The 27,811-nt window shown below is 52.0% G+C and overlaps 1 protein-coding gene across 9 annotated transcripts; it reads left to right on the top strand.

The window, feature by feature from the left end:
* Nucleotides 1-11: 11 nt before the first annotated feature.
* Nucleotides 12-27,477, top strand: LOC306660458 (scavenger receptor cysteine-rich domain-containing protein SCART1-like). Of its 9 annotated transcripts, none has more exons than XM_079138721.1 (14): nucleotides 12-148; nucleotides 433-774; nucleotides 1,354-1,665; nucleotides 20,173-20,481; nucleotides 20,877-21,182; nucleotides 21,358-21,675; nucleotides 21,753-22,067; nucleotides 23,349-23,666; nucleotides 23,815-23,883; nucleotides 23,956-24,270; nucleotides 24,494-24,520; nucleotides 25,244-25,381; nucleotides 25,881-26,075; nucleotides 26,547-27,475. In XM_079138721.1, the coding sequence occupies exons 1-14, from the start codon at nucleotides 76-78 to the stop codon at nucleotides 26,624-26,626; spliced, it is 3,117 nt and encodes a 1,038-aa protein (XP_078994847.1). In that variant the 5' UTR covers nucleotides 12-75; the 3' UTR covers nucleotides 26,627-27,475. The 9 variants fall into 9 exon arrangements, with proteins under 9 accessions (XP_078994847.1, XP_078994846.1, XP_078994845.1 ...); XM_079138720.1 differs by lacking the exon at nucleotides 20,173-20,481 and adding an exon at nucleotides 2,200-2,514 and having other exon boundaries at nucleotides 24,497-24,520; XM_079138719.1 differs by lacking the exon at nucleotides 20,173-20,481 and adding an exon at nucleotides 2,200-2,514.
* The last annotated feature ends 334 nt before the right edge of the window (nucleotides 27,478-27,811 follow it).

Raw genomic sequence — 27,811 nt, 5'->3', positions numbered from 1 at the left:
GAGTCCACCTTCCGCGAGGTGGCAGAGCATAACCCCCACCCCGTTGTGAGAGAGCTAGTGTGAGCTGCAGCTGCCATGTGGCCAGGCACAGTGATGTCCCCTCTGAGGCTGTGGCCCCTGCTCCTGGCCTGCTGGGCGCACCCTTCAGGTGAGTGTGCACTGCCGTCTGCAGGTTCTGGTGGTGGGGACACAAGTGGGGCATCTTGGGTGGTTGAGTGGTCCAGTGCTGGTCACTCCTGGTACCTCGTGTCTTGGTGCACATTTTGCTGTCTTGCATTTCATCAGAGTAACTGTTCTGATGCCACCAAAATACAGTGTCAATAGATAAGAACTTGGAAGGAGATAAGTCTGGGACTTGGGATAGAAACCGAGGGAAGCTTTCTACTCCCGGATCATTTGAAATAAATAACCAAACCTCCTCCCTCCATTTAGGACTCGTCCCTGAAAGCCAGGCTGGAGCAGAGTCCCTGAACCTCCTGGGGGGCGGGAACCACTGCGAGGGCCTCGTGCAGGTGCAGTACAGTGGGCAGCAGGGTGTGGTGTGCGGGGACGGCTGGGACATGCAGGAGGCCATGGTGACCTGCAGACAGCTGGGCTGTGGCCCTGCCTTGTCCACCTCCCAGTATGTTCTGCGGCCTAACGAGATGGAGCCGCCCTGGCTGCATGGCGCCCAGTGCCAGGGTGAGGAGGCCTCCCTGTGGGAATGCTCCCAGGGGACCTGGGTCCCCCTCAGTGGCTGCGACTGCCAGTGTGTGGTGGTAGTCATCTGCTCAGGTAGGTTAGTGGGACCCCGAGCCCCCTGGCCTCTGGGACCTCCTTCGCCTACTGGGCTTCAGAGGCCCTGAATGCCGGGTAGGAGGGCAGGTCTGGCCGGGAGTGAACCCTCATCACCTTAGAGCCCCTGGTCCTGGGGTGCCCCCTGCTGTAGCATGAGACAGGGTTTTCCTCCTCTTTCCTGCTGGACAGTCTTATTACTGATGCCCACCCTGGTCTTCAGGTCTCTGGGCTCAGCTGCCCAAGCTGTTTCCCTCTGGTCTTCAGGGGACCTCAGGGAAGGCCTTGGCCTGTACCTCGCCATGTGCAGAACTGCACCCAGTTTCCCAGCTTCCCAGGTGGGTGCTCACAGCAGGTGCCAAGACCCTGGAGGCTGCTCTCCTGCTTCGCCCACCCAGACCAAGACCCTGCAGCCCTAGGAGGAGGGGCTTTGTCACTCAGATGTCCTGGGAACCAGCACAGGATGGAGAAGCAGCAAGGGGCCTCATGGCTGCCTGTTGGGGCTGGCCAGTCCAGACTCGGCCCTAAACACGTGCCTCAGGCAGAACTGGCAGCGCTGTTTCTCCTCTGTACCATCAGGCGGCACTACACGACGAGTCCACCTGCGTGGTGGTGGCAGTCCCTGTGCCGGAAACTTCGAGCTGGTGAACCCAGACAACTCTGTCCTGAGATGCAAGCTGCACCAGGAGGAGGCGACTGTGTTGTGCAGACAGCTGCGGTGTGGCGCCGCTTTGCGGTGGTTCAGAGCCCACCCAGGAGGGACCCCTGGGGGCCAGGTGCAGAAGTTCGTGACCTGCCAGGGTTCAGAGCCTGATATTTTCCAGTGCAACATCAACCTGAACTTCCTGCAGCAGTGTGACCTTCCTTCCTACACCGAGGTGGTGTGTGCAGGTAGGACTCCTCGCCCAGAGCCTTCTGGCTTGGATGTTTGTATACCAGGGAGGGCAAGGCATCTGCCTCACAGACTTGGGGCAGCACCAGTGGAAACCTCTTCCCCTGCAGGGGTTGACGTGACTTTGCCTTTCCTCCTAGTGGTGGTCTGGGGTCCTGGAGCTGTCCCCTGTGGCTGTGCTGTAGCTTCGGCTGCTCTGGTCAGGGCTCCTATCCAGCCTGAGCCCTGAAAGGGCATCTACTCCTGCCTGTGGTGTCCCCTGGGCCCATGACTGCCCAGGGGGCCAGGGGTGGTGGGTAAACCTTTGATGACAGACTCTGAGGGTCCAGGGTCCCAGGGAGATGTGGGGAGGGTGTTAGGATCCTTGGTCTGCAGGTCCAGTACTTGCCCAGCAGGCTTCCAGACCCCTGGGTGGGTTCTCCTGCACCCTTCCTCCCGTGGACTGGAAGGTGGGTCATCATGTGGCTTCACACCAGGGTCCTTCCTGGAGGTGGTCCTGCCCTCTGTTGCTCCAGTTCAGCATCTTCCCCCAGGACACATGGAGGCCCGGCTGGTGGGCAGCGAGCACCCCTGTGCTGGGCGCCTGGAGGTTCGTCGGGGCCTGAGCTGGGGCACTGTCTGCCACATGGACCTGGACCTGCCCACAGCCCACGTGGTGTGCCGGGAGCTGCAGTGCGGGTTGGCCGTGTCCACAGTCCAGGGCGCCCTCTTTGGCCAGGGCTCAGGGCCCGTGTGGACGGAGGCCTCCCGCTGTGCGGGCAACGAGTCCCTGCTCTTCCACTGCCAGAGGGAGCCGGGGCACCAGTGCACGCATGACCAGGATGTGGGACTCAGGTGCTCAGGGGAAAGTGAGTGAGGTCTCAGGTGCCCTGGTGGTGTCTGGGTGGCTGTGCTGGTCCTGAGCAGGGAGGCTCTTGGGGGAGGTTCTGGCTCGATGGCTGACTGGACAGGAGGGCTCTGGCTAGGTTTGTCTGTCACTGGCTATCTTGATCTCTTGTCTCCTTCCTCTTCCCCATTTGTGCTTGGTTTCTCAAGGTTAGGGCACCTGACTCTAACATTAGGCTTCTCCAGAGCAGCGTGGGGCACTGGGGTGGGCTGCACTAGTTTCTGCTGGCTCTGCTTGTTCTGCTTCTGGTGTTTCTTTGTTGGCAGTCTCTCTTTAAAATTCTTTGTGGGGTCTATTTGACACACAGTAAGCTTCACGCGCTTCAATTGCACAATTTGATGAGTTTCTACGTTGGAACACACCCATGAAACCACGGCAATCAAGATAGGGAGCTTCCCTCCGGCCCAGCTCTCGGCTTCCTGCCCTGCGGGAAACCACCCAGCACTTTAGGGCCCAGGTCATCTTGCATTTCCTAGAACCAGCGTAAGCAGGCCCATGGTGCTTGCCCTCCAACCTGAGTTGGGCAGAGGCCTCTCTGCTCCTCTGGAGAGCATACCTCCGCCAAGCCCCTGGCTCCCGTTACTCACCGGTGGTGGGCGCTTGGGCTGGTGGGGACGCTGAGTGCCGAGAGCATTCATGTGCACACCTTTTCATATGCGAGGTCCACGTCCAGGAGCAAAACGCCAGGTCCTGTGCAGTGTGGTCCACCCTTCCTCAGTGTCCTGCTTTTGGCCTTCTGGCCGCCAGGCCCTCTCCAGCCCCTGAAGCCGTCAGCCTTCCCATGTTAGCCCCTCCAAGAGGTGGGGAGTGGCTTTAACTCAGGTTTCCCTAAAGACTAGTGGCCTCTTCCTCGTGTATTTGCCATCTGTACCTCTTTTTTGGCAAGGTAGAAACATTTTGCCTATTATTTTATTGGGTTGTTGGTTTTTATATTCTTAAGTGTGAGTGTCCACTGCATCTTCTGAGTATAAGTCCTTTATTAGAGACGTGATTTTCAAAAATTTTTCCCAGTCTAGAGCTTGTCTTTTTGTTTTCTTGACAGCCTATTTCAAGGAGAAAGTTTTAATTTTGACAAAATTAATTCATCTATTGTTTTTTTATTTCACACTTTTGGTGTCATATTCAGGCAATCTTTGCCTAATTCAAAGTCACAAAGATTTCCTCCTTTGCTTTCTTTGAGAAGTTCCATAATTTTGAGTTTTACACTTAGGTCAATGAGGCCTGTGGAGCTAATTTTTGCACCTGGTGAGGTGCAGCTCAAAGCTGAGTGTTCTCTGACTGAAATCGCCTTGTGTCTTTCACAAAAGTCAGTTTCCGTGTTTCTGTGAGTCCATTTTGGCCTCTGTGTAGTCACACTGATCCATTGGACTGTCTTGACATCAACCTCACACTTTCTTGACAGATCTGACACCGGTGGTGGGTCCTTCAAGCTGTTCGCTCTGACACGGTGGTGGGTCCTTCAAGCTGGTCGCTCTGACACGGTGGTGGGTCCTTCAAGCTGGTCGCTCTGACACGGTGCTGGGTCCTTCAAGCTGGTCGCTCTGACACGGTGGTGGGTCCTTCAAGCTGGCTGCTCTTCCTTGGCCCTGGCTGCTCTACGTCCTCTGAGGTCCCGTGTGGATCTGAGTTTTTGGATGTGATCATCTGAAGCTGTAGATGGGTTTGGTGAGATCTGGTGTCTGGGCAGCACCAGTCCCTGGTGTGTGCTCTGTCCTCTTGCTTGTCCAGGGCTCTTGCTGACCCCCAAACCCTGTAGTCCTCACTGTACAGACCTCTTACAATTTGTGGCCATGTGCCTCCAAGTAGACTGCATTTTGATGGTGTGAATGGCACTTTCAAGTTTTAACTTGGGGCTGTTTTTGTTACTCTGTAGAAGGAGGATTGATTCTGCGTGCTGACCTTGTGTCACTCAGTGCTGCTAAATGCCTTCCTAATTGGAAAAGTTCAGTGGGGACATGGAAGACACTAAAAAAGATCTACAGTGAACTTCCAGAGTGGAACACCTGGGATGAGATTACTTGGGGTGTGAACATACCCATAGCAGATGCGATAAGTAACGACAAGGAGATGAACACAGTGTGCCAGGCGAGGAGGACATGGGAGCCTAGAAAAGAACAAAGAAGAAATCTTAAAACTTAAAAACAACATCTGTTATTAAAAATTGTGGAACCGATTAACATGAGGAGGACATGGCAGGAGGAGCATTTTATCCATTCATCAATTGAAGGGCATCTAGGTTGGTTCCATAGTCTGGCTATGGTTAATTGAGCAGCTATGAACATTGATGTGGCTGTATCTCTGTAGTGTGCTGATTTTAAGTCCTTTGGATATAGGCCAAGGAGTGGGATAGCTGGGTCAAATGGTAGGTCCATTCCAAGTGTTCTAAGGAATCGCCACACTGCTTTCCAGAGCGACTGCACTAATTTGCAGCCCCACCAGCAATGTATGAGTGTACCTTTTTCCCACATCCTCTCCAACACCTATTGTTGCTTGTATTCTTGATAATCGCCATTCTAATTGGGGTGAGATGGAATCTTAATGTAGTTTTGATTTGCATTTCTCTTATTACTAAAGATGGTGAACATTTTTTTCATATGTTTGTTCATTGCTTGTAGATCTTCTTCTGTGAAGTGTCTGTTCATTTCCTTAGCCCATTTGTTGATTGGGTTATTTGTATTCTTGGTGTGAGTTTTTTGAGTTCTTTATATTCTGGAAATTAGTGCTCTATCTGAAGTATGAGTGGCAAAGATTTTCTCCCACTCTGAAGGCTCTCTCTTCGCATTGCTGATAGTTTCCTTTGCTGAGAGGAAGCTATTTAGTTTGAATCTATCCCAGTTATTGATTCTTGCTTTTATTTCTTGTGCTATGGGAGTCCTGTTAAGGAAGTCTGATCCTAAGCCAACAAGTTAAAGATTTGGACCTACTTTTTCTTCTATAAGATGCAGGGTCTCTGGTCTGATTTCAAGGTCCTTGATCCATTGTGAGTTGAGTTTTGTGCAGGGTGAGAGATAGGGGTTTAGTTTCATTCTGTTGCATATGGATTTCCAGTTTTCCCAGCACCATTGTTGAAGAGGCTATCTTTTCTCCATTGCATATTTTTGGCCCCTTTGTCTAGTATTAGAAAACTGTATTTATTTGGGTTTGTGTCCGTGTCCTCTATTCTGTACCATTAATCTACCTGTCTATTTTGGTGCCAATACCACGCTGTTTTTGTTACTATTGCTTTGTAGTATAGTTGAAGTTTTGGTGTGATAACCCCTGCTTCACTCTTCCTGCTAAGGATTGCTTTAGCTATTCTGGGTTTCTTATTCTTCCAGATGAATTTCATAATTGCTTGCTCTATTTCTGTGAGGTACATCGTTGGGATTTTAATTGAAATTGCATTGAATCTGTATAGCACATTTGGTAGTATGGCCATTTTGACAATATTAATTCTGCCTATCCAAGAACATGGGAGATCGTTCCATCTTCTAAGGTCTTAGGAGGAGCATTTTAAATGCTGTTGCATGAGTTCCCAGCATGTTGTGTGAAGTTAGAAATGCCTGTCATTAGGAAAGACAGGGAGCTGAAAAATGCATGGCTAACCCGGTGGGAGTCAGGAAGAGAGGAGCGAAGCCAGTCCTGTGCTGAACACATGGCTGCATGGCACACTAGGAAGCGCAGACCCAGCTGTGTCGGCTTACAGGGGCAACACAGCAGCAGGAGCAGGGTAACACAGGTACATTGAGAGACATCCCATGTTCATGGATTGGAAAAATTAATACCATTACAGCATCTATACCCTCAAATGATCTACAGATTCAATGAACGCTATTAAAATACCAATGGCATGCTTCACACAAACAGAAAAAATCCCAGTATGGAACCATAAGAGACCCTAAATAGTCAAAGCAATCCTGAGCAAAAAGAACAAAGCTGGAGGCACACAGCACCTGCCTTTACAATGTACTACAAAGCAATAGTAAAAGACATCCAGGTATGGGCATAAAAATAGACCAGTGAAGAGACCAGGGATAAACCCATATCTGCAGTCAAGTGATCGTTGATGAAGGTGCACGCTTATTATTTATTTATTATTTCTTTTCAATAAATGATCTTGGGAAAAGTGAATATCCACCTGCAGAAGAATGAAATTAGACCTTTATCTCTCACCATGTATGAAACCAACTCAAAATTGGTTGAAGACCTAAATGTAAGACCTCAAACTACGAAACTCCTGAAGCAGACCACAGGCACCTCCTGTGGTCTTGTTCTGGGCAATGATCTTTGGGCTCTGACCTCAAAAGAAAAGACAACCAGACCCCAGACAGAAAAATGGCAGTGTATCGATTTACTTCTGCAATAGGAAGCTTCAACAGAATGAAGAGACAACCTTCAGAAAGGAAGAAATTATTTGTAACTATATATTTAATAGGAGGTAATGTCATAAACTGACAGGAAACTCAAGCAACTCAATATCAAGAAAACACATAACCCTATTAGCAATGGGTAGAAGATATGCACAGATGCTTCTCTGGAGAAGAAACATAAATGACAAACAGGTACATATTTAAAAAGCTCAATATCATTGATTGTCAGGGGAATGCAAATCAAAACCACAATGAGATCCCAATTGAACTATGCTCATTTTCAATTAATTTTGAATATTCCATCCTCTTTGCCATTCGATGTGATTTTTAATTGTGTAAGTCTACGGGGCACAGTGTCCTACTCTGACACATGCACTCGTGCATGATGGTCCTGTCAAAGTCATCAGCATTTCACTCTCCTTGAACACTTAGACTTTGCTGCTCTGCTCACAGTCAGGTACATGCTTTGCAGTGGTGTGCAGCTCAATGCTTGTGTGTAGCATGCAGTGGTGAAATCAGACCAGTGACGTTTCCATCTTCTCCTTAAAAAACTACAATCAGTGTTTAGTGTCTACAGAGGTTCTTCTGGAATCTTGAGTAGATTGCACCCCACCTGAAGACCAAATGGGGAGGGTAGACACAGTCCGTCATCATCCAGTCTTTCAGCGTGGTGTGTGTTATGGGATGCAAATTAAAAACAGACCGATCACCACTGAGAAGTTCAAATTTGAGAGTCTTTATTAAGCCAGCCGCTGACTGTCTCACACAATGCCCCCAAAAAATGGCTATTGGGAGAACAGCCCCGACCACAGGGTTGTAGGGGTTCTTATACCAAAAATCACATTAATCATAAGTGTCTGTTGCTATGATTCAAAATTACACATTAACATCATGAGATCATCGATAGAAGGGGAAGTGGGTCAAAGTGACCCTTACCTAGGCACACACTAAAGAATGGTTGCTAACATCCACACAATCACCGTTCACATGGTACATTGTTTAAGAGCGATAGACATCAAAAGAGCAATTCTTCACTACATAGGAGTTGCCATTGTATATTATTAAACATGTCACACACCAAGTAACTGGTGATGGGCACAGAGGCAGGTGTTCCCATGGGAGAAGCTTATTTCCTACATAACATGGAGTCTCAGAGCAAACTGGAGTCTGTTTAGTCATTTCTCTTAGGTCTGCCTGTGACAGTCTCATGGGAGCCAGATCTCTCAGCCCATCACAGTGAGTCTTCTCACTTATGTAGACATGCCTTGATTGATTGCATCAATGGTCTGCGGTTCTCAGCATGCAATCCTGCACTTGTTTATGTTAGATTTATCTCTCGGTAGGTTAATTTTTAAGTACTATTATGAATGACACTTAAAGAAATTGCTAAATTCCAATTATTCATTGCTAGTATACAAGAGGACCAATTGCTTTTGTGGTTGATTTTTGTATTCTAAACGTGATAAGCTTAATTATAAATTCCAAGTTTTTTTTTTTTTTGTAAATTCCTTGAGATTTTCCACCTAGATAATAATTATTTGACCTAGGAATAAAATGTTTTATTCCTTCCTTTCTAATCTACAATCTTTTAACTTCCTTTTCTGCCCACACACTAAGACTTTCCATTAAATGTTGAAGAGAAGCAAGGAGGATACCCTTCCTATAGTTTGTGGGGGAAGTATTCAATCTCACTATTAAGAGACCTTGGCTGAGACTGTTTAGTCACATTAAGGTAGTTATTCCCTTCTGTTCCTGGGGCACTGACAGCTTTTACTTAGATGGAAGTGCCACTTGTCATTGCTTTTCCAACACTGTGAGATGATCATCTGCTGCTACTTCTTGAGTCTGTCTATGTGCTGTGATTATGTCAAATGATTTTCATTGTTGTGCAGCTTCTCCTTCCTGGGATAGATTTTAACTTGGTTGTACTGTGTCCTCTTATTTATTTACTTAACAAATTTACTGCACTGTAACTTAGGCACCATAAAAAACACCCCAGCGAATGACTTGTAAAAACAGTTTTTGGGGTGTACATCTGCCACCTCAAACCAGTTGGGAACATTTTCATCATGCCTGCCTTTCTTATATGTTGTTGAACCTGATTGGTTAATGTTTTCTCAAGATGTTTACATCTTTTGTTCAGGAGATAATGTTGGTCTGCATTGTTCATGCAACGTTTTTTGCTGGTTTTTAATATGAGGGTAATGATGACTCAGAACATACTGAAAATTGCTGAATTGTTCCTTTTTCCTAGAATACTCTGTGTGAACTGTTTCTTTCTTTCTTAAGTATTTGGTAGGATTACCAGTGAGATGATCTGGGCCCTAGTTTTCAGTTTGGAAGGTTTGTAAACTAAGGAATTCAAGTTCTCTAATAGACAGAGATATTCGGGTACTCCATTTCCTTGGTTAGGGACCTTTGGTCATCTGTCTTTCAAGGATTCAGTTTCCTCACCACTGACAAATTTGATGGGCAGACAGCTGTGTCCAGTGGTTTTCTTATTATCTTGTATGTGTCCAGCGTCTGTGGAGATTTCAGGTCCTTAATTCTTGATGGTTGGTAATTTGTCTTTCCTCCTTTCCTTCACGTTTAGGCTAAAATGTAATCCAGTTTGTTTGATCTCAAAGAACCAAACTATTGGGTCATTAATTTTTCTCCTTTCTATGGTTTCAGTTTTGCTTATTTCCGCTCTTAAGTTTATTTTCTTCTGTTTGTTTTTTTCAGTTTCTTAAGGAAAAAATGTAAATTATTGATTTTAGAGCCAGCTCCTTTTTTTTTCTTTTTTTTGCTTTTTAAAAAATTTTAAAATTTGTTCTAATTAGTTGTACATGGCAGTAGAATGCATTTACATTTTGATAAATTGTACATAAATGGAGTATGATTTCTCATTTTTCTGATTTGTACACATTGTAGGATAAATTGGTCATGCAGTCATATATGTACATAAGGTAATGATGTCTAGTTTCCCGCTACTATCCGTCCTACCCCCATACCCCTTCCCCTCCCTTCACTCCCCTCTACCTGATATAAAGTAACTCTATTCTTCCCTAGCGACCCCTGCTTATTGTGAATTAGCATTCACATATTAGAGAAAAATTTCGGTCCTTGTTTTTTGGGGTTTGGTTTATTTTGCTTAGTATGATGTCTCTAGCTCCAGCCATTTACCAGAAAATGCCATAATTTCATTCTTCTTTAAAGTTGAGTAATATTCCATTGTGTATGTGTGCGTGTATGTGTGTGTATACACATGTATATAACATTGTATATAACGTGTGTGTGTGGTGTGTGTGTGTGTGTGTGTGTGTGTGTGTGAATCCATCCCATTTATTGGGATTTAACTTCTTGTGCTTTAGAGGTCATGTTAGTAAGTCAGACCCTAGGCTGATTTCTTCTATTAGGCACAGGGTCTCTGTTCTAGTGCCTAAGTCTTTGACCCACTTTGAATTGAGTTTGTGCAGGGTGAGAGATAAAGGTTTAATTTCATTTTGTTACATGTGACTTTCCATTTTCCCCAGCACCATTTGTTGAAACAGGCTATCTTTTCTCCAGTGAATGTTTTTGGCACCTTTGTCTAGTATGAGATAACTGTATTTATCTGGGTTTGTCTCTATGTCTTCTATTTGGTACCACTGGTCTATTTGGTTTATTGTTTCCTTCATATTGTTTCAAGGATTTCTGTTTGGTTTTTTTTTTTTTTTGAGAATCTCTATCTATTTGTTGAAATGATCTTTTCCTTCCTGCAGGTGCTCTTTCAGCTTATTGGTATTATCGTTCATTGCCTGCATTTGCTCTCTTATCTCAACCTTTGCTTCGCGAATCATCTTAATCATGTATAATCTGAAGTCCTTTTCTGACATTTCTTCTACCATACTGTCATTGAATTCTATTAATATAGAATCTAGATTTGTTTGGATCATTTTCTTCCCTTGTTTTTTCATGTTGTTCATGTATCTTCCCCCTCTAGCAGTGGCAGATCTGGGGTATTGCGGATTCCCCCTATAGGCTTATAGTGGCCCTATAGGTTTCCAAAACCTTTTTCTGACAATGAACTTCCAGTCTCCAGCAGGTGTCTGAGGAGGATTTACCCCCACCTAAAGATCGGAGCTACAGGCTTCCAGGATTATCCAAGATGGCTGCTCTGGCTTCCAAATGTGTTGGCAAATGGGAAGCTGCAGCTCAGGGTGTGGGACATGGTCAGCTGGAGGTCCTGGAGGCGGGATGCAGTTGATCCGGCAGGGGTCCTGGAGGTCTGGTGTGTTTGGTGTGGTTGTGGGATCCTGGAGGCTGGGTGCAAATCAGTCGGTCTGGCGTCCCGGGTGATAGGGCGCAGTCAGTTGGTCTGGGGGTCCTGGCAGCAGGGAGCAGTCAGTCAATGTGAGGGTTCCCAGAGGCAGGGAGTGATCCGTCGGGCTGAGAGATCCTGGAGACGGGGCTCAGTCACTCCGGCCAGGGATCCTGCTGGGCCTGGCTGTTGTCTCAAAATGGCGGCAGCCACATGTAATCAAACCTGCAGGTACTGTAACAGTGAACTTCCAGGCAGCAGCAGGCAGCTGGTTCTCCACTGGTGGTCGCCCGATCAGTTTGCTGACTGTTGTCAGATGATCAGGAGGTGAACCTCGAGCGTTGGGTGATGGATAGGTGTAAGGCAGGTGATGGACAGGCAAGAGGCAGGCAAATGGTGGATGATAGGCGCCTGCCAGTGAGCAATCTGCACTCAAAAAAGGTGTCGATATGCTGGCAGAATGCAGGGTGATTACAGCAGACAAATGGGGTAACAGCAGGGGATCGATAAGCAGCAAAAACTGCCTCACCAAGAAACAGATATCCTCTACTTGAACCAGAGTTACGGAAGCAACAAGGAACACAGCCTCCCTCTAGTCCACCATCTTGGATCTCCTCTGGTACCACTGGTCTATGTGTCTGTTTTGGTGCCAATACCATGCTGTTTTTAATACTATAGCTCTGTGGTATAGTTTGAAGGTCTGATATGTGATGCCTCCTGCTTCACTTTTCTTGCTAAGTATTATGTTGGCTATTCTGGGTCTCTTAATTTTCCAAATGAATTTCATGATTGCCTTTTCTAGTTCTATGAAGATGTCATTGGGGATTTTAATAGGAATTGCAATTAAATCTGTATAACACTTTTGGTAGTGTGGTCATCTTAACAATATTAATTCTGCCTATCCAGGAGCAGGGGAGGTCTCTCCATCTTCTAAGGTCTTCTTCAGTTTCTTTCTCTAGTGTTCTGTAGTTTTCATTGTAGAGGTCTTTCACCTCTTTTGTTAGATTGATTCCCGTAGAACCTCCTTCTTTTTGAATAGAGGAATTTAATGTGTTAGTTTCTCACTAATCCCATTTTAGTTGTAGCTCACAAATTTTGATTTGCTGTATTTTAATTTTCACTTAGTTCAAAAAGTTTTCTGATTTCCCCAAAATAAAAGGCTTCATTTTGTCCCATGGATTATTTTGAAATGTGTGGTTTAATTTTTCAAATATTGAGGACTACCTAGATAAATATGTTTGATGATTTTAACTTCAATTATAATAGGATCAGAGGGCATATTTTGCATAATTTCTATTTTTTAAAATTTCCCAGGATTTATTATATGGCTTAGAGTCTGCTCTATACTGGTGACTTTTTGTGTTAAAAGAAGGGATTTTCTGATGCTGTTAATGGATGATGTTTGTGTTAGACAACTTTCTGTCCTTATGAAAAACCTGCCTGAGAAATTCAACCTGAAGGTGGTAAGGCTTATTTTGTCTCAATTTTAGAAGTTTCAGTCACCTGGTCTGGTGGCTTTGGGGCCTGTGGTGAGGCAGTCTATCAGGGCAGATGTGTGTGGTGGAGGAAAGCTACCCTCCTCATGGCAGCCAGAAGGGAGGGGTGGGGGAGGGGGTCCCCTGCAGGATAAGCCTTCAAGGTCATCCCTCCAATGACCCATAGCCCTCCAACCAGGCCCCGCCACCCTCCTCTAAATCGTGAATCCACGAACAGAAGATTGATCACTGCTCTGCTCAGGGCTCTCACGGCCTGATGGCCTCTCACAGCCCCACTCTGAACACTGCTGCATTGGGACCAAGCCTCCAACAAGGAACTTCTGGAGGACATTCAAGATGCAAACCACAACAGTGCTGGACATGAATTCGAGGTCAAGTCTTCATATCCTAGCCGACTGTCCACCTCCTCTACTGATTACTGAGAAAGGAGTGGCTGGCTTGTCCAAGTGCATTTGTGAGCTTGCCCAGTGTTTCTTCAAGTTGTGTTGGATTGTGCTGCGTGTATTCAGCTCTGCCGCTGTGTGCCTTTGCACCGAAGGTTTGTTTTCTTACCAAATTGACACATTTATCATTGTATAATGCCATCTCGTAATATTTCTTATTCTGAAGTCTTCTTTATTTGATCTTAATACAATTAACCCATAGTTCTATTAGTATTTTTATTTATCTTTTTCATCTTTAAATTGTAAACTTTGTCATTTTACTTAAAGTGGGTGTGTTGTAGACAGCATACAGTTAGGTCTTTGAAATTTTTTGTTTTGAAATAATCGTAGAGTCAGGAATTTGCTAAGAAGCATGTGGGGAGATCCTGTGTGTGTCTTACCTACCCTTCTCCAGTTTAGTTTAGCACTGTGCATAATTACAGTGCAATATCAAACCAGGAAATCAACATTGATACAACTGTGGAGCTTATTAAGAGTTCACCAGTTACCTGTGCATTCCTGTGTGTGTAACTTGTGATTTTGTCACACATGTGACTTCAAAGAGCCATCACAGTGAGCAAGTTCCTTAGCTGCACCTTTACCATGGGCTCCTCCTTTACAGTTACCCCCTTCACCCTCACTTACCTGATCCAATTGTGATCCATCTCCATGTTACTTCAAAAATGCTTATAATGGACCGAGCAGCATGTCTCTTTTGGGGATCAGCTTTTTCTATTCAGCATATTTCCTTGGGTTGCTCCAAGTTGTTGCAGGTATAAATGGTCCATTCCCTTCCATCGCACGACCATTTCTTGTGCTCTTCACCCACTGAAAGACATTGGGACTTTCCAGTTTCTGGCTAATATGAATGTAACTGCTGAGTGTTGCGTGTTCAATGTCATCGCTATTTTAGAGAAGACTCTGACAATTCTGCTGTGATGGTAGTTTCATGTGTTAACTTGACTGAGTCACAGGGTGCCCAGATATTTGGTCAAACATTATTGTGAATGTTTCTAGGGTGTTTTGGATGAGTTAACATTCAAATTGACTGACTCTGTAATGGCTGATCGCCTTCCTAATGTGGGAGAGCCCATTTCAAGCAGTAGTAGGATGATCGGCAGTGTAAGGTCTTTACTCTTGCCCCCACTAAAACTTTGACAGTTTGGAGCACTGCTTCTATGCACGTGGGGTGCCACCTCAGGAAACATCGTGACTTTGCCTTCAAGTAAAATGTACATGACAAATTCAGGAGATGAGGGGCGGCTCATCCTGCCTGCTTCTGCTTCTGCCTGTCGTGCCCCCTTCCCTGATGGAATCCTCTGTTACTGTCTTCTTCCTGCTCAAGAGCTCTCTTTGGCCCAGGTCCTTTGGCAACTGTACTCTGGGGCAGGTCTTTACTTCCCCACCTCCAGGGGGCAGCTTCACCAGGCACGGGTGGGCAGGTGGCTGTTCCACTCCACTGGCTTCCCTCTCGGAGGGAGACTGCTGGCATCCAGGTTGGCAGCACAACCTTCTGTGTGGCTGCTTTAGGACTTTCCCCCTAGTCTTCAGTTTTCAGAAGTCTCATTGTGATGTGTCTTGCTGTGAATTTCTTTGAATTTATCTTACTTGGGGTTTGCTCATCTTCTTAAATCTGTAGGTTTGTGTTTTTCACCAAGTTCAAGGGAGGTTTCAGCAATTATTTCTCTTCGAATCCATTTTTGGTTCTGCACTCTCTCCTTTACTTCCTGAACGTCCAGTGACACAATTCTTAGAACTTTTTCTGGTCCAACAGATTGGGGCTCTACTAATTTCTCTCCTTTTTGGTGAATGAATTCTATTGGTTTTGTCCTCAAATTTATTGGTGCCATCTTCTGTCATTTCCATTTTAGCATTGAGGCCATTCACCAAGATTGAAAAAAAAAGGTTATTATATTTATAGTTCTGTGATATCTGCTTTTAAATAGCAGCTTTATTGAGATATAATTAATGTACAACAAATGCACTCTTCCAAAGCATATGATGCAGGAATGTCAGGATATTTAGAATCATGCCGCATCACCGTTAGCTACTTTCAGGACCATCATCCTCTCAGAAGGGACCCTTTGCCACATCCTCCGGCCCAGGCCCCCGCCTGGGGCTCCTGTTTTGGACTTTTCGTGTGAACGGGATCACATACAGAGTCCCTGTGCATTAACGAACACGTGCTTTCCGGGGCTCATCTGCACTGCGGCCTGTCAGTGCTGGTGGTGAGTGACATTTGTGTAGAGGACATGCCGCATCTCTCTGATTCACTCACTGGCCGCTGCACTCTGGACTGTCTTCGTTTTTTGCCGACGATACACAATGCTGCTGTGACTGTTCCTGTACAGGACTTTGTGTGGACATAAAGTTCCATTTCTCTTGGAGATATGCCTAATGGTGGAATTGCAGGGTAGCAGGGCACCTTCTGTGGTTGCACTGTTTCTCCCATCCCACCAGCAAAGGATAGAGTTCTGCTTGCTCCACCTCCTCACCATTGCCTCATTGTTATAACTTCTGTTTCTTTGGTAAGCTTTCTGCTTTTTCCCATTTGTTTCATTTGAAACATATTTGCAATTTGCGACTTACTGTGGGAGCATTTTTCTGACAGTTTCCAAACACTTTCAGGTAATTCTGACATCTAATCCCTCTTGGTATTGGCATAAGCTTATGGTCTTTTATCCCCCAGATTGTAGCTCTCTCAGTTCTTCATGGGGTGAGTGATCTCGGCCGTCCCTGGGCATTCTGCTGGCACATCAGGAGACTCTTGATCCTAGCACGTCTTCTCTTTGAGCAGGCAAGCACCCGGCTGGCATGCGATGCTGCTGCCCTGCTCCATGGGCTTTGGTTTCTGTGGCACCTTAGTCTCCAAAACCTCCCGAATTACCCTAGTCTGCCTTAGCCTTATGGTGCTGCTGACTCTGCCCAATCTCTAGGGCACTGCCCGTGGGGGCAAAGGTGCTGGCCTGGGCTGTCTGGGCATGGTCTTGCCATCTGTGCTGGTGCAGGAGCTAGAGCTGGAGTGTGGAGAGACACGGGCTGGCTGCTGTGCTGCTGGGGGCAGATGGGCCACCTGTCGATTGTGGGGGTCTGGCTAAGGCTCCCCATCAGCAGTTATCAGCAAGGGAGGAAAGCCCCAGCCTGGGCCCCTTGCTCACGTCTGGCGGCGCATGGGGCCAGCAAGGTCATTGGCTGCTCTGCTCACAGAGGGAGACATCTGCCGACTCACCCTGGAAAGGCCTCCTGTCCCCATTGGCCCAGGCCAGTGGTGGCTTCACATCTATAGACCCAACTCCGGGCCACGACCTCCACCATTGCCTCAGTGCTCTGAAAGCTGACTGAGCCACAAGCTCCGTGGAACCATGTGGGCAGCTCTCTGGACCTTGTGGCTGGGGCCCTTTCTCACTCTCAGGGCAGTCCCCATCGGTGAGTTTTCTCCTTCATCATCCACAGGACTTTCTGGAGGCAGTGGCTCTGTGGATGCCCAGGCCCTGGGACACAAGCATCCCCTGCCACCTCCACCTGTCTGCCTGGCTCTCATTAGCCCGGAGGCTGGTGGGACACCCTCAGGAGGGATATGGGCTGTAAAGGACCCGACCTCTGACTGAGAGGGTCCAATCCCAGCGTAAGCTTGGAGCTCAGGTGCAGGTCTGGGTTGGCACCTGGCCCCAGGGACCCAGATGGACACTCAGTGCTGATAGGTCCTGTGGGGGCTGCTGTCCCCTGGGTTAGGGTTGGGGCCCACTGGGCAGTGAGGGCAGCATGGAGTCCCGGGGTGTGTGTGAGGGGCTACTGGGTCAAGAGTAGAAAGCTACAGAGAAGGAGACCTGCAGAAGAGTAGCACGTGAGACTGGACATGACAGGGAGCCCAGGTTGAGTGTGCAAGAGTGTGCATGCGAGAAGGCATGGTGGGCATCTGCAGGGGTCTGCAGCTTGCAGGGCCCTTGAAACTGAAGGAGGAATACTGCTCTGGCTGGGCTCGTCCAGGCTCAGCAGGGAGGTAGCCCTGTGTGGACAGAAGCCACAAGGTGGGAGTGTAGTTAGAGCCTGTGGGCAGCTGGGGGGACAGCGGCAGAAGGGGCGGGCACTGGCACCTACAGAGGTCAGTGGTGTGTTGCTGTGGCTGGGGTCATGGTTGAGGGCTTTGTGCTGGTGTTCAAGACGGCAGACCAGAGTGTGATCCTTCCATAAACCGGGTGGGAAGGGATGAGGAGGGATGAGGAGGGTCTTGGTGGAGGAGTGCAGGGCAGTGATGGTCAAGGGCCCTGCAGGAGACACAGGCTCCCTGGGGAGGGAGAGACACAGGGCCATCTCCCTCTCTCTGAGCCCAACCCCATATGGGACCTTCTCTCTTCTGAGGGTACAGGGTCCACCAGAGTCTCTGGAGGTGAGTTTGGGGGACTGCAGAGTTTCAAATGGAAGTGGGAGCACAATATCTGGGAGCTCCTGGCCTCCAAGGACAGGGGGACTTCCTTGCTTTGCAGGGCATTACCATGATGTTGGTGCTCCAGGCTAGGGAGGGATCAGGGAGAAGAATTGGGGGAGACATGGGGGTAGCGGACTGGTCTCCATGCAACCCCCATCATCTTTCCAGAATTGCACTGGGGTGCTGATTTGCAGAGAAAGTCCTTGGAAGCAGCCCCAGGAGGATTCAGCCTGCTCACAGTCTGGTTCCTCTCTCCACCAGACCCAGGGGCATTCTGCCCTCTAACCAGACCTGTCCTTCCCAAGACAGCTCTGGTGACCTGAGGCTGGCACTCAGACAGAGTGCGTGCGACGGAGTGGTGCAGGTCCGACGTGATGGGGAATGGGGACACTTGTGCAACCAGGAGTGGACGCTGGCAGAGGCCTCTGTAGTCTGCAGGCAACTGGGCTGTGGCCGTGCAGTTGGTGCCCCCAAGTATGTTCCGCTACCAGGAGAGGTGGCTCGGCCCTGGCTGCACAATGTGTCCTGCCAGGGCAGTGAGTCCTCCCTCTGGAGTGCAGCCTGGGCGCTTGGAGTCAGAGCGCATGCCCCCACGAGTGGGTGGTGGTTGCTCTCTGTGCAAGTGAGTAGGGTGGGAGGTTGGGGGTGGGTCTGGAGGACCCCTGTGAGGCTGGGGAGGACCTGGGGAGGGTTGGGAAGGGGACAGACCTGGGGGAGCGGAGGGGTGGGTTTGAGGCTCTCTGGCAGGGGGTTCTTGGTCAGGCCCTGGAGCACTCTGACTGCAAGTTGCTGCCATCTCTTTTTCCTGGATAGTCCCTGTGTGTTAGAATCCTTTGCTGTTCTTTCAGATGCTAGGCCCTACTCCATGGGCTGGTGCCGGGCCTGAGGTGTAGGATGATGGGCCAACTGAACAAGGGTCCTGCTCCACTGAGCTTAGGCTGCTTTAGTGAAGCGGGGCAGGCTTTAGGAGGGCCCAGAGGCCACACAGGCGTGCACTTACGGTTTCTACATAGATGGCTGAAAGGCAAGTCCTCTCCTTTGGATGTCTGGCTTGACATTGTTCAGCTATGTCTGGGTGCTTTGTGTGGCCAGGAGCTAATGATGACCCTCATTGCATCTGGTCACTGGAGCAGAGCCTCTTGAAAATACCCTATAGAGTCTTGGGGATTAGTGTGAGGCCACCATGAAGGCCTTGCTAAAACATGCTGAAGACTTCAAGGGGGTGACCACAGAGCATTGGACAGGGTCACTGGACTCTGAAATCTGGTCCTGACTCCATTTCCTGAAGGAGAGGTAGGCAGATCTGCACTGTTGTTCCTGGCTCTTACGCTGAAGACAGTACCAGGTAGGCACTGTCATGGCCACACAGAAGCATCTGGAAAGATCTGTCACCAGGGTGTCTGCAGCCTTCAAGTGACCATGTGCCTAGCAGAGTCTGAATCTTTTGTAACATGGGCCTGTGCTTCACAGATGGCACTTTTCGGGAGGTCCGGCTGGTGAAGGGCCACAGTCCCTGTGCAGGACTCCCTGAAATCAGGAATGTGAATGGGGTGGACCGCCTCTGTGGCTTGCACCTGGAAGAGGCCACAGTGTTCTGCCAGGAGCTGGGGTGTGGCCCTGCACTCCAGGCCCCCCGCCAAGGTGTGGGCATCATCAGGAAGTACATGGTTTGCAGGGGCACAGAGCCCACCATCCGCAACTGCAGACTCAACAACAACCTGCGCAGTGGCTGTGACCTCCAGCTGGACGCAGAGGTGATCTGCTCAGGTGAGGCTGTCATGCCATGCTCCCAGGGTCCCTCAGGTGATGCCAGGCCTGGGCACTGCAGAGGTGCCAGGGAGCCATCCTGCCTGAGGCCTTGGGTGCAGATCATTGTGGGTGCAGTGTTCATGGCTGGTCCTCTTCATGGCACCTGCACAGATGGCTCTCAGAAGGGATGACAAGCAGGCTGGGAAGTCAAGGGAAAGCCAGAGAGGAGAGGACTGTTTGAAAAATCTGAAATTCTCTAGCTCACAGTTGCCTTTGGTAGGGACCTAGAGATAAAGGGCCCAGGAAGTGCTTTAGTAGGTGCTGCCGAGTGCGAACGGGCAGGCTGCAGGTGTGCTGAGGTCTGTGTGCTGCACCACACAAGAGTGGAGCAGGTTTCTGGCGACCCAGAGAGGTGCCAACTCAGCACACCCAGCCACGTAGGGGTCCTTGCTGAAGGTGCAGGGCTGACCCAATTCAGCTGAGATAGTTGCAGGCTAACAGGCACTTGGTCAGTTCCTCCCAGCCCTGTCTCAGGTGTGTGTGAGCTGCACTGCACTGAGTATGGGGGGCACAATCTACCAGCCATGGTGCCCACAAAAGGCAGTGCCCTCTGGCCTGAGGGGACCTTGATCTTACCTCTGAAATTGCAAACGAACTTGATACTACCACCTGGACAGGCAGAGACTGTGACAAATGTGCCTGTCAGAGCAGGTGACCCTGACCTCTGGCGTTAGGTCTATGGTGATGGGCCAGTTTTTGGCTGTATCGGGCAGACCACTGGACCCAGACAATATTCCCTGGCTTGAGCCTCCTGTGGGTGTAGTTGAAAGGGTTAGCTCAGGGCCATTCATCTGACAACACCTATCTCCCACCTGAGTGAATGTCGATTCTACCAGGACACATGGAGGCCCGGCTGGTGGGCGGCGAGCACCCCTGTGCTGGGCGCCTGGAGGTTCGTCGGGGCCTGAGCTGGGGCACTGTCTGCCACATGGACCTGGACCTGCCCACAGCCCACGTGGTGTGCCGGGAGCTGCAGTGCGGGTTGGCCGTGTCCACAGTCCAGGGCGCCCTCTTTGGCCAGGGCTCAGGGCCCGTGTGGACGGAGGCCTCCCGCTGTGCGGGCAACGAGTCCCTGCTCTTCCACTGCCAGAGGGAGCCGGGGCACCAGTGCACGCATGACCAGGATGTGGGACTCAGGTGCTCAGGTGAGGCCTAGCGTGGACCACAGAGGTCAAGCCCTGTCTTTCTTGCCAATGTTCCTCCATGGACCAAACCTATGGCTCTGAGGCGAGGCCCTAAGGGTCCTTTAGGGCAGGAGTGTGTGTGCAGGAAGTGTTTGGTTCTGCTGGTTGAAAGGAGGGGAGGAAAGGAAGGGGAAGGATTCTGGCTATTTAGGGATAGAATCAAGGGCCACCCTGCATACTGGGGGCTCCTCTGCAGAGTTGTAGGAGCTGAAGGCTGATTCTCTGGTAGGTGGGGGGCTACAGGAATCAAGGTTCCACTCTGTAAGCAGCACACTGGGTACGAAAGAAAGAAATGGCCAAGCAGGGTGGCTTTTAGGGTGTGCGAATCCGGGCCACAGGACTCCGTCTCTCCCCAGAATTCCGGCTGGTCAATGGCAGCAGCAGCTGTGAGGGCCGCGTGGAGCTCCAGGTGCAGGGGTCCTGGGCGCCCCTCTGTGCCACCCACTGGGACTTAGAAGATGCCACCGTCCTCTGCCACCAGCTGAATTGCGGCAGGGCTGTGGCCACACCCCCAGGAGGCCACTTTGGGGAAGGAGGAGCTCCCCTCTGGCCAGATGTATTTCACTGTGTGGGGACAGAGCCCTATTTGTGGAATTGCCCGGTGAGCACGCTGGGGGCCCAGGTCTGTGCCCCAGGAAATTCGGCCTCTGCCCTCTGCTCAGGTGGGTGAGTAGGATCGTGGCAGAGGAAAGGGAGGTCGGCAGGAGGTTGGAAAAGTGCTCAGAGAGCGCACTCCAAGTGTGCTGAGAGTGGGCGGGGCTTTGCGGGGTGGGCTTTGCCCCTTTCTAGGCCGGGGCCACTAACCCTGAGACCATGGGACCCCTCTTGCTCCTCTAGGTCTCCTCGACGCCCTGCGTCTGAGCGACGGTCAGAGCCGCTGCGATGGCCGAGTGGAGGTCGCCCTAGACGGTGCATGGGGCCGCGTCCTGGACGACGCCTGGGACCTGCGAGGCGCCAGCGTGGTGTGCCGGCAGCTGGGGTGCGGAAGGGCAGAGCGAGCCTACGATGCGCCCGCCCCTGTCCGCGGTGTCCTGCGGGTGTGGCTGAGCCGCGCGCGCTGCATGGGCTCTGAGACTCGCCTGACCCAGTGCAATGTGTCCACGTTCCAGCTGGTGCCCGCGGGGGCCTCGCGGGACGTGGGCGTCGTGTGCTCTGGTGAGTGTGGAAACAGTCTCTTCCCCCAGCCCCCTGGCCCCCAGAGTCCAGGCGCCCCTGACTCAGTCTCTCCGCAGGGAGCCTGCGGGTGCGGCTGTCCGCTGGGCCAGGGCGCTGTGCCGGGCGCCTGGAGGTGCTGCACGGGGGCGAGTGGGGCACCGTGTGCGACGACTCCTGGGACCTGCAGGACGCGCACGTCGTCTGCAGGCAGCTGGGCTGTGGCCACGCCCTGAGCGCACCGGGGTCCGCCCACTTTGGGGCTGGGGCTGGACCCATCTGGATGGACGAGTTGGCCTGCATGGGCGATGAGTCTGCTCTGTGGCAGTGCCCGTCGGGAGGCTGGGGACAACACGACTGTGGGCACAAGGAGGACGCTGGGGTCTTCTGCTCAGGTGGGTGCCTTGTCTCCTGGTGTCTTCATGGGGCGGTTGGGCATCTAGAAAGCCTCAGGGTTCCCATCTGGAATTCTTAATTTGGCCCATGTTACTGTGTGGACTTTCTGCAAACCACATTTAAGGTGGTATTATGAAGTTCTTGGCTCACACACCTGCCTCCCTCTTGGTGGACATTCTTGGGTCGGGGTTTGTCATTGTTCCCAGAGATAACCACTGTTGTGGTGGCCAGTCACCCTCAGGGTGGACATCACCATGGGCGGGCACTTATGGAGGTTCCAATCTCTGGCACTGCTTGGTGCAGGTGCCATGGAGTCTGTTCTGTCATAACCCACAATCCAAAGGGAGGGAGGTGGTGCTGATCTTACCCCAGTAGCCAAAGTTCCAGGCAGCCTTCCTTCAGTGCTGCTCCTAAGTTATCTTACTTAGTTATGGCCATTAAAAATTGTTATGATCTTGCTGGAGGCAATTTTTATCAAATTTTCTATAATTATCCTGGCACAGTTACATGAATGTTATTATCGCCCTTGAGGTATAATTTAAAGGGTCTCCATGCTGTACTCTGGGGTTGTATCATACAACCCTGCCACACATCACTCAGGGCCACACTGGGCATAACTAGACCTTGAGCCATCAGGATCAATGCCAATTTACAGCATGAAGCCCTGGACTAAATCATGGTTTTGACTTATTTTTTAATGTCATTAATCAAATTTTAAAAAAATTATTTTAAACTGACACACAGTAAGTGCATATTTGCTGGGTGCAGTGTGACGTTGCAGTGCACAGTGTACAGCGAGCCCTGGCCAGACCAGGGGACTGGCTCGAGCGTCCCCTCAACGTAGCCCACCTCTTGGTGTTGGGAAGATTCCAGTCTTCTCTACTTTCCACTCTGCAGTGTTCAGTTAATTGTTGACAGCACGGTTATCCTACCTGCCACGGGACACTGGGAACCAGCCCTCCTGTCCAGCTGCTCTGGCAGCCATGTCCACCTCCCTCCCCTCCCCTGCAAGAGGCTGTCGCACATCGGAGGTCGTCACTTCCCCTTCCTTCGTGGTGCGAGTCTTCTGAGTGAGGTGCCATCCCACCTGCCTGTGTCGCGGCCTTGTGCAGACAGGTCCTGGGTGTGCCGTCTTCCTCCAGGAGGTGGAGTTTGGGTCTTGCACCGAGGTGTTTGTTCCATCCTGATGCATCTGGCTGCCTCCTCCTGAGTGGTGCCCAGGGCCCCCCACTTCCACGCAACAGGCCTTCCTTCCTACAGGGTGTGCTTGTGTCCTGCAGAATCTGTGGCTCTGAGGCTCCAAGGAGGTCCTGGTGGCTGTGCTGGCTGGCTGGACGTACTCTACAATGGGACATGGGGTTCTGTGTGCAGCAATGCCCTCAAGGACATCTCCTTGACTATCATCTGCCAACAGCTGGGGTGCGGGGATCTGGGCTGGCTGGAGAACAAGCCATTCCCAGGGGCAGGTTCCAGCACCTCCTGGGTGGACAATGTCCAGTGCCGCAGGCTGCACAGTTCCACTCTGTGGCACTGCCCTTCTGCCCCCTGGGACCCACACTCCTGCGCTCTGGGAGAAGAGGCCTGGATCACCTGTGCAGGTGGGCATGGCTGTGCTGGGTGCCCTTCTGACAGTCACAGAGGGCTGAGGTCAAAGCTGTTCTGACCTGGAGCCATGGGGATCTGCACACTTCCTCTGAAGCTGCCCACCCATTAACACGCTTATACGTGTTGGGTGCTTGTGTACAGGACTTTCACCGACAAGGGCAAGGGCTTCTGGAGAGACCTTCAACTGTTCATCAGCCCTCAGCTGCCCAGGTATGCCTCTGTCCGCACGCAGGTGCCCCTGCCCCGCTGGTGCGGCCCGAGGTAACCTCTGCACCATTCCAGAGGAGGGCGCGGTGCGCCTGCGCGGCGGCGAGGACGGCTGCTCTGGACGCGTGGAGCTCTGGCACGGGGGTTCCTGGGGCACCGTGTGCGACGACTCCTGGGACCTGGCGGATGCCGAGGTCGTGTGCCGCCAGCTGGGCTGCGGACGGGCGGTGGATGCCTTGCGGGGCGCCGCCTTCGGCCCTGGCTCGGGGCCGGTGTGGCTGGATGAGGTGGGGTGTCGCGGCAGCGAGGCGTCCCTGTGGGGCTGCCCGGCGGAGCCCTGGGGACGTGGAGACTGCGAGCACAAGGAGGACGCGGGCGTGCGCTGCTCAGGTGAGCTGGCGGGACCCGGGCGGCCCGGGGGCGTGTGCCTGCGTCCCCCTCCTCTGCTCGGCCACATCCCACAGGGTTCGGTTGGGTGCTCCTGGCACAGGCTGCCACCTGGGTCCTGGGTGCCTCTGCCGAGGGTGGCCAGGCAGCCCCTGGGTGCTGGCAGGTCGGTGCTGCTGGGGCGCCTCTGCCTCCCCATGCTGGTGCTCAGGCCATATTTCTCCAGCAGGTGTCCCTGGGACCACTGCATCTGGTAGGTGGCATCCTGTCCCCCCCCCCCCCCCACCCCCAGTCCTTGTGTGCCTAGAGGCCCTGCAGTGGGGCTCAGCTCTGACTGCCCTGGGGACCTCTGGGAGCAGGTGTCTGGTCAGACCCTGATCAGGTGATCCAGGCCCCTTCCCTGATGACAGCAGCTGTCCTTCCTGTGCCTGGGTGGGTGAGGAGCCTGTGAGGGGCCGAGGCCCAGGCCCTGGCCTCAGAGGGATTTTCCATGGTGCCTGGGGTGGGCCCTTGCTTGCTGTGGCCTCTGGGATGTTGTGGCTCTAGGTCCACAGCAGAGCAGAGGCAGGGGCAGAAAGGCGCATAGTGCTCTTCCTGGGTGCATGGGCTGGTCGTGAGTCCTGTGCCCCGAACCTGGGCCTTCGCACCTGGGCCTTGTCCCCTGGATTTTCCTGGCTGAGCTCCGAGCCCTCTACCCAGGCCCTCACACCAGGACCTTTGTTCTGAGCCCTCCACTGGGGCCTGGGCACTTGGGCAGTCCTGTCCGTATCCTCTCACCTGAACCTTGAACCCTGGGCCTCCCCGCTAGGCACCTCTGCCATGGGACCTCTGGCCATCTGAGGGGGAGCACTGCCTGTGGGGGTGGCACTGAGGCCCCGCCCCATGCACTCCGCCCCCGAGAGGCTGAGGTCATCCAGACCCAGGGTCACAATGCCCCAGGCAGCCAGTACTCAGGAGGCCCCTCCTGCCCCCACAGCCCCTTCCCTGGCCCCTCCACCTGCTGCTGAGGCCTGGACCCTGCCTGGGATCGCCTGCCTAGTCCTTGGCTGTGTCCTGGGCCTCGTCCTTGTGGTGCTGGGTGTCCAGAGGTGCCACAGCAGCGCTGCCTGCATGGGTAGGTGGATGAGTGGGCATGGGGAGCAGGGTCCCTGGGGGCGGAGTCTGGGGCAGCTCTAGGGATGCCAGTGGGCAGGCCCTCTCTGCTCTGGCCGCTGTCCTGCCTGCTGCAGGGTCTTCCTAGCAGCCACCGCTAGGTGAGTTTCTGTGGAGCCACAAGGTGTCGGGGACCCGGGACCTGGGCTTGAGTCTCACTCCGTTTTGAGAAGACCTACAAAGAGAGTCCTCTTTCCTGGGCACCAAGGAGTCTCTCATCCATCCCTCACGCTGCCCTTTTATCTGGGGCCCGTCAGGGCGTGTCCAGGGCTTGGGACTGACCCCTTCCCCCCAGGACCCTTTGATCTGTGGTCCAGGGTGGGGCAGAGCATGACTGAAGGTCCTGCTGTGCAGAGGCTGTTGCAGAGGAGCTGGGTTTCTGCATGTGTGAGAGGCTCCAGGGCCAGTGGGAGGGGCTCCGTCTGCAGGGGTGGTCCCTCTGTGAGTGGTTGCCTTCGCAGGTTCTGGACTGTCGGGACAGCAGCCCTCGGAGGGCGTGTATGAGGACATCGAAGCTGTCCCTGTCCGGGAGAGAGATGACGCGTCCCCAGAATCCAGGGACCCCGTGCAGGAGGAGGACTATGACGATGCAGCAGAGCTGGAGGAGGGCCACCAGGATGAGGGGGAGGAGGCTGGGGCCCTGCTGAGCCCCACAGGTGTGCACCTCTTTGCCCTGGGGTCCGTGGTGCTGCTCTTGCTGTACTGCTCCCACGTGCAGGGCTCTGCTCTGGCCAGCACCTACATTTAAAGGTCCCGAGTGTTGCTTCTGTGTGTCTGGGTCCTCACTGCATCTCAGGCCGGGGCGTTGGACAGAGCCCTGTCCCTCAAGGCTGCTGCCTAGGCTGGAATCCTGCAGTGGGCAGGATGGTGCCCAGCAAGGTCCTGCTTCCCTTTGTTTCCCGTTGGAGCTGTGCTCAGTGTGCTTCCAACACCAGGTCCCTGAAGGCTGAAAGGGAGGCCCTGGGTGGCTGGTGGAGTTGGAGGGTCTCCATGTTAGAACAATCCCACGGCTGCACCCAGCCCGTCCATCCCTCTGCGGCTTCCCCTGCCATGGGGACCAGGAGCTGAGCACTGGGGGCTCTGGGAAGTCCCTGAGGACCACATGCACATATCTCTCCTAATCTCAGGTGGGGCTCCCGGCAGCCTGGTTCCTGGAGCTCAGGCTGGGAGTGAAGAGAGTGGTGGCCCCTGGCCCAGCCCACGATGACCCTGAGATGACCTTCTGGGACTGTGAGCTGTGTGTCCAGAGCATGAGATGAACCCAGCAGGCTGGGGTCTTCCTTGCCCTCGTTCTCAAACCACATGTTGTTCAAGTGCCTTTGGCCTCACTCATTCCTCGCCAGTCCTCCAGGACTGTGCTCCAGGGTCCCCCTGTGTCCTGGGCCCCCTCTCTGCCTCTCCTTGAGCTTTGTGCCCCTGTGTGACCCATGCTTTGCCTGTTCCCAGCCCATGGTTTTCCTAGCAGCTGTCCTGAGATGTTGGGTGAGGTTCCCCGATGAAGGTCCCATGGTGACCACCTTTGATGTGCAGGCAGGGACGTACTCCTCAGCAGGAAGCTAGTGTACCTCAGGCCCACCTCTCACAAGTGTCCTGGTCTGGATCCCAGCACATCCTGGACACTTGGTCACATGATCAGTGCATATGTGAGCACAGCCTTCCCGCCCCCCTTGAGCACTGCCGTCCAGGAGCACGTGCTCCATTTGCCACCTACCCTGGCCACCCCTCCAGGAACACCTACTGCTTGTCCAAACGGTGACTTGTACTCAATAAACATCATGGTACCCAGGACAGACCTGAACAACTTCTGTAGTTGCACTTGGTCCCAGACGCCCTAAGCACACCGTGCTGGAGGTCGGCTGCCCTGTTACACGTCAGCAGTCTGTGTCTCACTGTTCTCTAGATCACACCTCTGACGTGGGTCATGAAACTGCTCGCCTGGGACACTCTCCAGGGCCTCGTAGTCAGATTTTGTTCAAAACACTGACTTGGGCCTGTAGATGTCCTTGGGTGGCTGGAGTGGGCTGAAGAGGCTTGGCATCTGTCTTCATTTGGGGTCTGCGTCCTCTGCTGCCTTCACCTTCAGGTCAGAGTCTCGTCAGCACCACACACAGGCTTGTGAAACACTCGACACATCCTTGTGCAAACTCTAACACGGGCTTCACTTGACCCAGACTTGCCCTGCCTCCCTCTCCCCTTTTAAGACTAAAGACACCTGCCAGCCACCATGAAGGGAAACACTGTACCTTGAAGGGAATGATAAGAGGTGGCATCCAGGTTCCTGGAAGATCTCTGCCTGTTCCCCAAGAAGTTCTGGCTGCTCCTCTGCTCTGTTAGCCTACCCCTCCACCCTCCGGAGTGCAGGAGCTGATTTGTGAGCCAAGCTCCACCTTCC

The sequence above is a fragment of the Sciurus vulgaris genome (genome assembly GCF_902686455.1).
Source record: "Sciurus vulgaris genome assembly, chromosome: 4".
Lineage (NCBI taxonomy): Eukaryota > Metazoa > Chordata > Mammalia > Rodentia > Sciuridae > Sciurus > Sciurus vulgaris.
This window is presented reverse-complemented; position numbering and strand designations above follow the sequence as displayed.

Coding starts and splice junctions, on each gene's coding strand:
- LOC306660458 (XM_079138719.1), top strand. CDS start 76: ATGTGGCCAGGCACAGTGATGTCCCCTCTGAGGCTGTGGCCCCTGCTC. Junction 149..432: donor CTGCTGGGCGCACCCTTCAG/GTGAGTGTGCAC, acceptor CCCTCCATTTAG/GACTCGTCCCTGAAAGCCAG. Junction 24,271..24,493: donor CGCGGGCGTGCGCTGCTCAG/GTGAGCTGGCGG, acceptor ATATTTCTCCAG/CAGGTGTCCCTGGGACCACT.